At 50.5% G+C, this 12852-nt stretch overlaps 1 protein-coding gene across 1 annotated transcript in view; it reads left to right on the top strand.

Annotated features, from left to right (window-relative positions):
• The first annotated feature begins 1277 nt into the window (after window positions 1-1277).
• The window catches only part of Spns3 (sphingolipid transporter 3 (putative)), a 45273-nt gene continuing 33698 nt past the window's right edge, over window positions 1278-12852 (top strand). The window contains exons 1-5 of the mRNA XM_036195250.1: window positions 1278-1294; window positions 1565-1628; window positions 1960-2108; window positions 2217-2369; window positions 9920-10109. Of these exons, the coding sequence (XP_036051143.1) occupies window positions 1278-1294; window positions 1565-1628; window positions 1960-2108; window positions 2217-2369; window positions 9920-10109 (573 nt within the window). The remainder of the gene's footprint in view (window positions 1295-1564; window positions 1629-1959; window positions 2109-2216; window positions 2370-9919; window positions 10110-12852) is intronic.

Raw genomic sequence — 12852 nt, 5'->3', positions numbered from 1 at the left:
ACAGAGCCTCCCAGGTATGTTCTCAGTTACCCTGACTCTACTACCAAGTCACCCCAGATGGCAGTCCTTAGGAATGCTCTGTGCCTGGCCCAGAAACTTCCCAGTCCTTGCCCAAAGAGTCCATAGGTAGCCTTAACTTTTATAGCAAGGGAAGTTGAGGCCCCAAACAAGAAGGCAATTTGCCTGAGGCCACACGGCCAGCAAACTAAGCAGCTGGGATTTGACCCCAAGGTCATAATTTCCACGGCCCATATTTCCCATGAGGCCCCAATCACCAGCATCCAGCACCCCACATGGCGCCAGGTATTATGCCAAGTGGCTTAGGCCACAGAAGGCTGGAAAGTCCCAGCCGGCCCAGGGGGTAAAGCAGAGGCATAAAAAGGAAGTGGAACTCACTCGGAGGGCCCAACGCCAGTTCCCTGTCAGATCCGCCACAACTGACCCCAGCACGTAGCCCAGACCACTGCAACAGTGGGGTGAGAAAGATGGTTGTGAGGGATGGAAGGCAGGGCCCACGGCCAGTCTGACTGCAGGGACCTGGCTCCCCTGCCCAGGGAGACAGTTCTCTGAGCCTCAAAGCCCATTCCCTGAGAAAGGCCCAGTTTTATGGCGCCCTTGGTCGGACCCCTAGTGACCTCTGGCTCCTAGCCCAGGCCCTGTGCCAGTCCCTCCATATAAGGAGCTGCATACCCCACCACCAACCCCACCCCTAGTTTCCAAAGCCCAGCCCTGCTTGAGTCAGGCAGGTTCAGGAAATGAGGGTCAGAGCTCAGGAGCCTCCCTAGAGGGCTGCAAAGCACACTTCCTCACTGGTCTCCCAGGGCTGCCCTCCCCAGTGGGCCACACTGCCTCTTCTCGCCCCTTCTAGGAGCATAGTTATCATTGCTAACCTCCCCCCTAGCCCACTGAGTGGCAGCATTGTCCTCGTTTACAGTCAAGGAAACAGGCCCCGAGAGAGACACACGCAGCGATTTCGAAGGAATGATGCAATGATGGGATTCAGATCCCAGCCCTCCCTCCTGGGATGATCTCTCCTACCCTCAATGCAGCCCCTGTTCTGATTCCTTCAGCCTCAGTTTACCTTTGGGGAAGTGGATCCAGGAACGATACCAACCTTCCAACAGGGATGAAGATGTAAAAGACAGCCAGGGCACAGGTGCGCTGGTCCTTCACGAAGAGGTCACCCAGGACGGTGGGTGCAATGGTGGAGTAGCTTGCTGCGCCAGTGCCCACGACCATCTTTCCCTCTGGCCTGTGGCTCTTATTAGAATAGGAATATGGCTGGGCAGTGGGGGTGAGTGCCTTAATCCCAGCATTTGGGAGGCAGGTGGATCTCTAAGTTTGAGGCCAACCTAAAAAAGAACAGGGAGAGACCACTCAGAAGAGGAAGAAACTGGGTGGCAAAGGGGTTGGAGCCTGGTCCTGCATGCAGATCTCTGCTGAACTGTTGTGGAAGGCAGAGATAGGAGCCCGGGGCAGGAACAGGCTTCAAGGAAGCTGGCCTGACTTGTCTTGAACGAGAGCGAGAGCCTTCTCTGGTCTGAACTGTTTGAAACTGCCCCAGGGTAGATAGTGAGATTCATGTCCTGTGGGCAGGGGTGCCAGGAGAGGATGACAAGGTTGGACTGGTGTGGCAGATGGAAGCGTGATCCAGGAAAAGGGCTTGTGAGTACTCAGTAGTCTGAGTTCCCATTTTCAACTACCTCAGGCTCCCTGGTCCCAGTAAAGGAGAATTTGTACTGAGTAGGTGGCCATTAATTGGGTGCCAAGGAAACCCCCCTGGCGAGAGAGTCTACATTATCCCTGTCAGGGTGAAGACAGGTGTTATGGCCAGCTGTCTGTATAGCCAGCCCCGGGCACCCAAGGCTAGACCAGAGTTCAGACCCTGTGGCTGGCCCTCTCCTGTCTCCTAGGCTGTGGGAGCATTTGGACCTGAGCTCCCCGTTCCTCCTTCCCTAGATCATGCCCTGCTTGGATGCTGTGGCCTTAGTTCTGCTCATCCTGCTGGTTCCAGACCTACCCAGAGGAGCAGCTGAGAAACAGGAAGACATGGCTGTGGGGGCTCCGAGGAGCAGCTGGTGTGAGGACGTCAGATACTTGGGGAGAAAGTAAGTGTCCCTGCTCCCTTGAGAGTCTGCATGCCTGGGGCAGTCAGTGGTCCAGCCCTTCCAGTCCCGGCCCTATCTTGGCTTCAGCCAGGACACTTTCTCTTGCAGCTGGAGTTTCGTGTTTTCAACCCTTGGAGTGACAGCCATTGCTTCTGTGACTGGAGCGCTGGGCTTCTGGGCACCCAAGTTTTTGTTCGAAGCTCGAGTGGTCCACGGCCTACAGCTTCCCTGCTTCCAGGAGCAGTGTGGCAGCCAGGACAGGTGAGGAGGGGCTGGAGGGCACTGGCCTGGTTCATGGCCCTGTGAAGATGGCTGATCTTTGGATCCATGGGCAGGTCAGGGTTCCAACTCTGACTGAGCCTGCCATTGTATGTGCACAGACATCTCTGTGGGCTTTGGTGGGTACTGGAATCCCTGTCTTCCTACTCTCGTGCCTGTTGTGGGGGTTCCGAAGGCACCAGAGGGGGAAGGCTGTGAGGCTTCTATGGGGCTTCAGGAATAGTAGATGATCACCCTTTGTCCTTCAGAGGGGCCCCAAGTGTCTTCTGTGAGGTCACCCCATTTTACAGATTGCAAATTAGGGCACTGGGAAGATCCTCCGTGTGTCTGGCTTAGGGATGTCAAGGATGTGTTCTTTTCTTCTTTGTCCTATCAGTGCATCTGGACACCCTTAAGAGTTTTGAGGTGTCGTTTCATTTTCTGACTGGCCGGCCCTCTGGCTCTGCTGGGCTCCTCTTCTGTCCTTGCCACCTCCTGCCATATTCTCCAAAGACTCCAGTGACCTCCTGATGGGAGTCAAGAACATCTCCTAGGCCTACCTCCCTTGTCTCCCCTCCTCGTTGATACCCCTAATTCCTTGCCCCCGGGTGGCATGCTCTCTCTCCCGTATCCTTTTCCATCTTTGATCTTGCCCTGCTGATTTCTTGGACTTTTAAATTAAGTTAAATTAAATTTTATGTATATGGGTGTTTTGTCTGCATGTATGTCTGTGCACCACATGCATGCAGTGCCTGAGGGGGCCAGAAGAGGGCATCAGATTCCCCAGAACCAGAGTTACAGAGGGTAGTGAGCTGCCATGTGGGTGCTGGGAATCAAATCTTGTCCTCTGAGTGCAGGAGTGCAGCTAGTGTTCTTAGGGTGCTCTTAACCATCGAGCCTCTCTCCAGCCCGTCCTTGAACTTCTAAAGCTCCACCCTCCCCTCTGCTGGTCACACCAACACCTGCATCCTCTTCTCCAGCCTCCTTTGTCTGCCTCAGTTTTGCGGTCTGATGCCCAGACAGAGCTTGTGTGATTTCCAGACTGTCTGTGCTTCTGACCATAGTTTCCTTCCCTTTTCTCATCATTATTTATTAAACTTATTGCTTTTGCAGTTCTGGGGATTGAACCCAAGGCCTTGCACATTGTAAGCAAGTGTTCCTTGGGGTGAATGCTAGGTAAATGCTCCACTGATGAGCCACACCCACCCAGCCTCTCAACCGCAGATTTTAGTGAAGGACTTTATCAGTGAGCTACACCTCCAGCTCTAAATGTTTGTGTCAGGCCTGATGCCAACTGTTTTACATAGAGAACCTGCAGAGGAAGGTGTTTATGCTCTCTCTGAATTACAGATGAGACAAAAGGTCACACAGATTAAGTGACTCTTCTAAAGTCACACAGCTAACAAGCAATAGCCAGGATTTGAACCTATCTAACTCTGCAGCTGCTGTTCCGAAGTCCCAGGTCCTGTTGCCATTGGAGACTGCCTGGTGCTGTCAATAGCTTGCTGGTTGCCTCTCCAACTGGCAGGGCTTTCTGGCGAACAGGAAAAATCTTGTGAACAAACACAGGGAGATGGTGAAATTTGCCCCTGCTTCCCTGTGGGATTGTCCTTTCTGGAGGCAAAGACAGCTTCCTAAACGGCCCCCAAAGAGGACTCAGTCCCTCTTCGGGTATTGATACTTGCTTATAGAAGCCATTGTGTCTGCCCGTCTCCTACTCTCTGGCCCCTTCACACCATCAGTGTAAGAACTGGTGGGCTTATCTGTGTCTTGTGCTTGATAAGATAAATGATCACACACTTAATGGTCTACAACCCCAGAACTGTGGGCTGGGGGTGTGACTCAGGTGGTAGAGAGCTTTCCTAGAGTGCATGAGGCCCAGTATTTGATCCTAGAATTGCACAAGCCCAGAACAGTGGCCCACACCTTTAATCCTAGCACGAGGGAGGAGGAAGAGGCAAGAGGACCCAGAAGTTCAAGGGTGGAGCCTGAAAGATGGCTCAGTGGATAAAGGCACTTGCCATCAAGAGAGATGACCTGACTTTTTGTTTGTTTGTTTTTGTTTTTCGAGACAGGGTTTTTCTGTGTAGTTTTGTGCCTTTCCTGGAACTCACTCTGTAGCCCAGGCTGGCCTGGAACTCACAGAGATCTGCCTGGCTTTGAGTGCTGGAATTAAAGGCATGCGCCACCACCGCCCCGGCATGATCTGACTTTTGACCCCTGGAAATCCACATGGTGGAAGGGGAGAACCATCTCCCCTGACCTCCACTTGTGCACTATCTTACCTTATACATGCATACACACACATACATACATACATGCTCATGATATACAAAAGAATCAAGGTCATCCTCAGTTATATAGTATGAGGCTAGCCTGGTAGCCTGAGCCACATGAGAATCTAACCTCCCCCCCCCACCAAAAAAAAAAAAAAAAAAAAAAAAAAAAAAAAAAAAAAAAAAAAAAGCAAAAAGGACATGCCCTGGGTTCCAGCCCCAGTACTAAAAAATAAAATAAAAAGTCCAGTTAAAAAACCTGGAAATTAGTTTTGTCATGATTTTGGAGGCTGGCACTTCCAGTGGGCCCAAATCAAGGTGTCTGAGGGGTCTTGTTCCCTCGGAGCTCTGTGGAACCTTTGCCTCTCCTTGGTCCTCATAGCCAGTAGCATTCCTTGGCCACATCTCTCTAACCTCTGCTTTCAAAGTCACATGACACGATCCTTTTCTTTCTGGGCTGGAGGTCCCCAGTGAGCACAGACGCCAATATCTATGGTCAGGGCTTACCTGACTAAGGGAGGGTGGTCATTCCAGGCAATATCAAGATCCTTAATATCTGCAAAGTGTGGTGTTTGCTAGAGGTTCCAGGGATTGGAATACCTTGTGAGTTTAGCTATGGTTTTAGCCTATGGAAGAGTAGTAGAAAGTTCTTGTGTTGGGGCGGCCGCAACCCCCTTGGTTAGGATCAGCCCCAGATACATGTGAGGGAGAGGCAGTGCCCTAGCTTGCTTTCCATTGCTGTGGTAAACACCATGACCAAAAACAACTCGGAGGAAGTAAGTGTTTATTTCATCTTCCACTTCTAAGTCACAGCCCATCATTGAATGAGGTCAGGGCAGAATGCAAGCAGGAATTGGGAGGCAGGAACTGAAGCAGAACCATGGAGGAATGTTGTTTACTGGCTTGCTCTCCATGGCTCACTCAGCTTGCTTTTTTATACAGCTCAGGATCACCTGCTCAGGGTGGTCCAGTTCCTTCCCCAGCAATCCTTAGTCAAGAAAACGCCAGAGGCTGGAGAGATGACTCAGTGTTCTCTTGCAGAGAATCTGGGCTTGGTTCCCAGCACCTACATGACAGCTCACAACTGTCTTTAACTCCTGTCTCAGGGGATCCAGCGCCCTCTTCTGGCCTCTATGGTTACTAGTACACATACATAAAAACAGGTGTATACACACATACACATACAAATAAATAAATAAGCCAGGAATGGTGGTGCATGCCTTTAATCCCAGCAGTTGGAAGGCAAATCTGTATGAGTTTGAGGCCAGCCTGGTCTATATAGTGAGTACTAGGACAGCCAGAGCTACATAGTGAGACCCTGTCTCAAAAAACACAAAGTAAATAAATAAACAAATATTTCAATTAAAAAGAAGAGCCAGGCACAGTGGTACACGCCTTTAATCCTAACACAGCCAGAGCCACACAGCAAGACCCTGTCTTGAAAAAAGGAATGAAAGAAAATGCCCCGCAGACTTGACCATCTGATTGAGCTCTCTCTCTCTCTCTCTCTCTCTCTTTGTTTTTTTGAGACAGGGTTTCTCTGTGTAGCTTTGGAGCCTGTCCTGGAACTCACTCTGTAGCCCAGGCTGGCCTTGAACTCACAGAGGCCTGGTTCTGCCTCCCGAGTGCTGAGATTAAAGGCGTGTGCCACCAACGCCAGGCTTGAGGTATTTTCTGAAAGATACCTCCTAAAAGTTGTCCTCCGACCTCCACTTGCACATTGGACTCTAGTTTGTATCAAGTTGACTAAAAAAATTGCACAAGTGGGAAGCTTCCTGTGCAGCAGCAGGAGAACCTCCAACCCTGGAGCTGAAGTGGCCCAGAGGAAGGAGCTGCATGGCGGGTAAACAGTCCTGTCTCTGGCTGTAAGTGGAGTCTGGACAGCAATAGGGGAGTGGTGTAGAGCTTACAGGACCCTCTTGGGATCTTGTGTTGGGGGGTGGTGTTCGAAGGTCTTAGGGGCTGAGGAGTATTTCTGCTGGCACCAGAGCCAATGAGGGAACTTGCCTCATTTGATTACTCAACTCAAGTCTCTTAAAGATCTTGAGAGCCCACTATTGCTGGCTCAGAGGGAGACTCAGAGATGAACACTAACTCAGGATCTGACTAGTAGCCAGCACCTGGCTCGGGAGGTTTGTGAGGACCATCACATGACTCTGGGACATGCAGGCTTCTGCTTGGTGGGAGAAGGCTCCGAGGCACTGGCCGTGCCCTTGAAAGGCTGTGTCAGGCATCCTCAGGTGAGTTCCTGACTGCTATGGTTCCTACATCCCCTGCTGTATAGGGAGGGGCACATTCATTAGTTCTCTGCCTGTAGGACAGACAGTTCACAGAGGCTGGTGGGATTCACTTGCACTCAGTTCGCTGATGTCCAGTTTTGCATGGCTACATCCTTTTCAGAATTAATTTACTTAGAATAATTGTTACAAGGGCTGGAGAGATTGCTCAGTGGTTAAGAGCACTGGATGTTACTCCAGAGGACCTGAGTTTGATTCCCAACATCCATATGGTGTCTCACAACTGTCTGTAACTCCAGTACCAGGGGCTCTGATAACTTTTCTGGCCTCGGTTGGCACAGACATAAACCCAGACAAAACATCCATACACAGAAAATAAAAATAAAATAAAATAATTATTAATTTCTCTCTCTCTCTCTCTCTCTCTCTCTCTCTCTCTCTCTCTCTCTCTCTCTGTGTGTGTGTGCGTGTGTGTGTGTGTGTGTGCGTGTGTGTGTGTGTTTTCAGTGTGTGTGTGCGTGTGTGTGTTCAGTGTGTCGAGACTAGAGAACACTTTGCTGCAGCCATTTCTCCCCTTCCACCATGTGGGTCCTGGGGATCAAACTTAGATTGTTAGGCTTGGCAGCAAGTGCCTTTACCTGCTGGGCCATCTTGCCAGCCCACATGTCACATTCTCTGATTATGTGTATGGGGGTGGGGTGGAGGGGCGGGGTGTGTGTGTGTGTGTGTGTGTGTGTGTGTGTGTGTGTGTGTGTAGAAGCCAGGAGTTAACCTCAGTGTCACTTCTCAGGAGCTGTCCACCTTGATATCTAGGCTGAGCGGGCTGGCCAGAGAGCCTCACTGATCTGCCCATCTCTGCCTTTCCAGACCTGGGATTATGAAAGCATGACGTCATCATGTTTGACATTTATGCTGATGCTGGGGATTGAACTCAGGTCTTTGTGCTTGCGTGGCAAAGCATTTAACTGACTGAGCCCTCTTCCTCAGCCCTCATGGGGGTAAGAGTCAGGCCCTGGCCATCTCATATAAGTCTGCAATTTTTGTGTCTCAGAGGGGACATGGCTGGGGGAGACAGGTGTGTGTTGGGGCCACAGCTCCAGAGAACAGCCAGAGCAAGGTGGAGAGGCCGGCTAGACCTCATGAGACTGGCAGAGGGAATGAGGGACTAAGAGAGGAGGCTACACTGGTCAGTAGGGCAAGTCCCATATGTTGGCCAGGGCCTTGTAGAGAGGATCCCAGAGTGCCACTGAGGGGCTGGAAGAGCCTGGTTAGATTTGAGTCAGAGTCCTCACTGGTCACTGTCTCGATGAGGCCTTGAAACTCCTTTGAAAGGAGCTTGAATGGAGCAGTGGGTGATGGTGTCTATCTGTGCAGATCTGTCTCTATATCTAGTGGCTGTCTGATATCGGCCTTCGCCTTTCTTACTCTTGCATCCACCCATCTGGGAATTCTGGGAGGAAATCAAAGAGTTCGTTTGTTTAACATGTTATCGCTTATATTCTGGACTCTGTGCTCCCAGCACAGAAGACAGGAAGGAAACAAAATCTGGTCATTGCTTTTCAGGAATCCGCGCGGGGTTTGGATGGTAGCTAATGCTACAGGGGCGGATGGAACTAGAGCAATCAGCATGGGAGCAGGGGATGGTGTCCCCTGTGAGGGAGCATTTGTGGGAGTCACACGGATTGAGTGGGAATTTGGAAAGTTTACAATAAAGTAAACAAGGAAACAAGAAAGCTACTGCGGAGTGTTCCAGATGAAGACATGAAAGTATGTGGGGTTTGCAGGGCTGAAGAGAAGAAGAGTAGGGCTGAGGCCTGAGGTCCAGGGGGCTAGGACCAGAGCTTTGGGTGTCTGAGAGCTGGCGGAGGATTTGGACAGCGTGTGGTTAGGACAGAGTCCCTCATGTCTTTTCTTTTTTCTTTTTCTTCCTTTTTAAAAATTTTATTTTTTATTTTTGGTTTTTCAAGACAGGGTTTCTCTGTAGCTTTGGAGCCTGTCCTGGACTAGCTCTGTAGACCAGGCTGGCCTCGAACTCACAGAGATCCACCTGCCTCTGCCTCCTGAGTGCTGGGATTACAGGCATGTACCACCACCACCTCCCCCCACCCCATGTCTTAAGAAGCACTTTCTGGGGTTAGAGAAGATACTCAGTGGTTAGAGCACTGGCTGTTCTTGCAGAGGACCTGGGGTTTGGTTCCCAGCACCCACATGGCTGCTCACAACTACCCGGCACTTCAGCTTCAGGGACCCCATGCCCCCTTCTGGCTACTGTTGGTACTACATGCACGCATAATCAAACAAAAATAAAGTCATAGAAGAGGAGGAGGAGCAGGAGGAGGAGGAGCAGGAGGAGGAGGAGGAGGAGGAGGAGGAGGAGGAGGAGGAGGAGGAGGAGGAGGAGGCAGCAGCTGCAGTAGCAGTACTTTCTGAGGGCCGGTGTAGAGAGATAGTCTCTGTCAAAGCCAGATGGGGTTGAAGTGTGTACAGGAATGGGTGGGAAAGGCATGCTGTCGGGGACTGCTTGGGAGGTAAGCAGAGTCAGGATGCATGCAGATGGATGAGATTCAAGAGGTGAATAGTGGCACCCACCTTGACCCCAGCACTGGGGAGGCAGAACAGGTGGATCTCTGTGAGTTTGAGACCAGCCTGGTCTACGTGGTGAAATGGTGAAATCCAGGCCAGCCAAGGCACAACAGGAGAGTATCTAAAAAAAAAAAAAAGAGGTGGATGTGTGCAATGTCCAGACAAGAGCTATACACATGAGAGTTAGTACATGCCAATCATCTAAGCATTGAGGATGCATGGGGCCCTCGAGTTAAGATTTCTGAGTGGGCCTTTTGGAGTGGTGAGATAGAGAAGGTCACTGTGGATGTGCCTGAGTGGAGATTCCTCCAAGGTTCTCCCTCAGCTTTCCAGCTGCAGTTCTGGGCTTACCTCCTGCTACATGGTACCAGATCATGTAACTGGGTCAGGGAGCCTGACCCCGGAGGCAGGGATAGGATGCAGGTCTGACCAGGTCCTCTCTGCTCTTTCCTATCAGCCTGATTTTTGGGGCACTGACTGTCGCAACTGGCATTATTGGTGTCATCCTGGGGGCAGAAGCCTCAAGAAGGTACAAGAAGGTGAACCCCAGGGCCGAACCCCTCATCTGTGCCTCTAGTCTGTTTGCCACAGCCCCCTGCCTCTACCTGGCACTCATCTTGGCCTCAAGGACCCTCCTGGCTTCCTATGTAAGTGAGGGCCCCTCTGGGGGTGGGGTGGGAATCGCTTGAGGCCACAGGTGCACCCTAAGCTGGGTCTTCGTGTTCATTGCGCTGCTCACCCCTTCCGGATTGAACTCTAGCCCCAGTTTCCAGTGAGTGCACAGAGGCTCACTGAGAGCCGCCCAGCAAAGAGGTGGGACTCCCTTTTGGCTCTGGACTGAGTCCCTCTGGATGACTGGTTGGTAGACTGGGTAGGGTAGGAGTGTGACCCAGGGTGTGTTGTGAACCTGGGGAGGCAGAGGGAATGCTTCCCCAGTTCTAGATGAGAAAGGTTGGTCATGGCTGGTGCAGACCTTGCTTGAAAGACAATTATGACCAGCACAAGCTTTCCAGATCCTGGTCTCGTTCTTGCCCTTCCTGTGTCCCACATTCTGCCTAGGACAGAGGTGCCACCCTTTGCTTGTGTCTCTTCATGAAGGGCACTGTTTCTCTTGGGTCTGAAATCCTTCTCTTCCTACAGTCATCATTTACCTCCTCCAAAGTGTCCCCAGATTATCAAGCATCCTGTCACAGTTCACTGTTCCCACCTTCCTACTCATCCCTGGCCTGCTGAGTGGGAAAGGCTTGCTGTTTCTGGGAGGATAGTACCAGCTTCACCCTGGGTGTTGGACACAGCGCCCTTGTCCATAGGCATCAGGTCCACTGAGCTGGCTGAACTCAGTAAATTGGCTGTGGTTTAATGTCCATCTGTCCATCCACTCACCTATCCCCCAGTCCTGGTGATTGTCCTGTTATGGCCAGTCACACTCAAGGACTGAAAAGTCTGTTTCCACTTAAATCACAGCTTCAGTTCTGCCTCTGAATAATGCTGTTATCCAGGCACAGAAAATTGCCCCGGGGATGAGGGGGCCCATGGTGTGCTCAAGCTCCTTGTCACATTTTCTGTCCTTTGTCATGGATACCACCCCTCCCCACGATTCTGACTCCTGCAGGCCTGAGCAGGTGAAGGATGGCAGAAAACGTAGGAGGGTTACCTGGGAATGAATTGTTTTCTGTCATTGTCTTCTGAGTGGCAGTTCCCAGGCTAGGAACACTTTTGTGGTTTGGGAGTGGGCTCTGACCTTGCTTAATTCCTTGAGGCAGATGTGGTCTCTCTAGCAGACATGCCTGGCCTATAGGCAGTGGTGGTACACCCTTATGACCTTCCTGAATCCCCCACAGGCTGTCCTTCCAACCCACCTGGTCTCTCTCTCTTTCCCACACTGTACTCTGCTCCCTCTAGTGCTCCACCCTAAATCCAAGGGGACTCAGGCCCCTGAGACCATATTTCCTAATGCCGCCTAACACTGGGTTGTTTGGTGAGTACAGAGGAGGTCCTTGAGGTGGCTTAGTCTAGGAGGAGCTGTACCTAGCAGGTATCCTGCCTATTTCTTTCTGTCCTTATTTAAGAAAGTATCTCCTTCTTTTTATGTTTTTATTTTTCACCTAGCTGTCCTGGAACTCGTTCTGTAGCCCAGGCTGGCCTCCACTCATAGAGATCCACCTGCCTCTGCCTCCTGAGTGCGGGGATTAGAGATGCATGCACCACCAAGAAAAGGTCTCTTTTGAGAAATGCCGTGGGGGTTGGTGAGATGGCTTAGTGGGTAAAGGAACTTGCTGACAAGTGACCTGAGTTTGATCTTTGTAAACCCCATGGTAGATGGAGAGAACTACTCTCTCTGTCTCTTCTGTCTCTGCCTCTGCCTCTGTCTCTCTCTCTGTCTCTGTCTCTGTCATGCTCTCACACACACTCACACAAAAATGTTTTTAAAAAAGGAAGAAGAAGAAGAGCTGGAGAGAAGGTTCAGTAGTTAAGAGCACCAACTATGTGGCTGGGTGATGGTGGCACACACCTTTAATTCCAGCGCTCGGGTCTCTGTGAGTTTGAGGCCAGCCTGGTCTACAGAGTGAGATCCAGGACAGGCACCAAAACAACACAGAGAAACCCTGTATCGAAAACAAAACAAAACAAAACAAAACAAAACAAAACAAAACAAAACAAAACAAAACACCCATTATTCTTACAGAGGACCTGGGTTCAATTCCCATCACCCATATGGTGGCTTACAACCATCTGTAACTCTACACACAGGGGATTTGGCCTCTTAAGCCACCAGCACACACATGATGTACATACACACAGACAATACATACTAAAAAAAAAAAAAAACCAAACAAACCCACCCATACTCATAAAATAAATACATAATTTTTAATTTTTATTTTATTTTATTTTTTTTAAGATTTATTTATTTATTATGTATAGAGCATGTATGATCAACCAGATGGTTGTGAGCCACCATGTGGTTGCTGGGAATTGAACTCAGGACCTCTGGAAGAGCAGTCAGTGCTCTTAACTTCTGAGCCATCTCTCCAGCCCCATAATTTTTTTTTCTTTAGCTGAGGACTGAACCCAGGGCCTTGCGCTTGCTAGGCAAGTGCTCTACCACTGAGCTAAATCCCCAACCCCAGCCCCATAATTTTTTAAAAAGGAAGGAAAAAAATTAAATACTCTAGGCCTGATATGGAGCCTGCTCCTGGGCACACTGGCAGGTAGTCAGCGGGAGATGTTTCCTTTTCTGTCATCAAGGCCTTAGGGTGCACCTGGGCCCTCTTCAGGGGGTGTCTTAGGGTTTCTAATGCTGTGATGAAGCACCAGGACCACAAACAAACTGGGAGGTGAGGTTTATTTCACTTAACACTTCCACATCACAGTGTGAGGAAGGAAGGA

This window comes from Onychomys torridus, chromosome 8 (genome assembly GCF_903995425.1).
Source record: "Onychomys torridus chromosome 8, mOncTor1.1, whole genome shotgun sequence".
NCBI lineage: Eukaryota > Metazoa > Chordata > Mammalia > Rodentia > Cricetidae > Onychomys > Onychomys torridus.
Note: the sequence above shows the minus strand (reverse complement) of the source record. Positions and strands in the feature narration are given on the sequence as shown.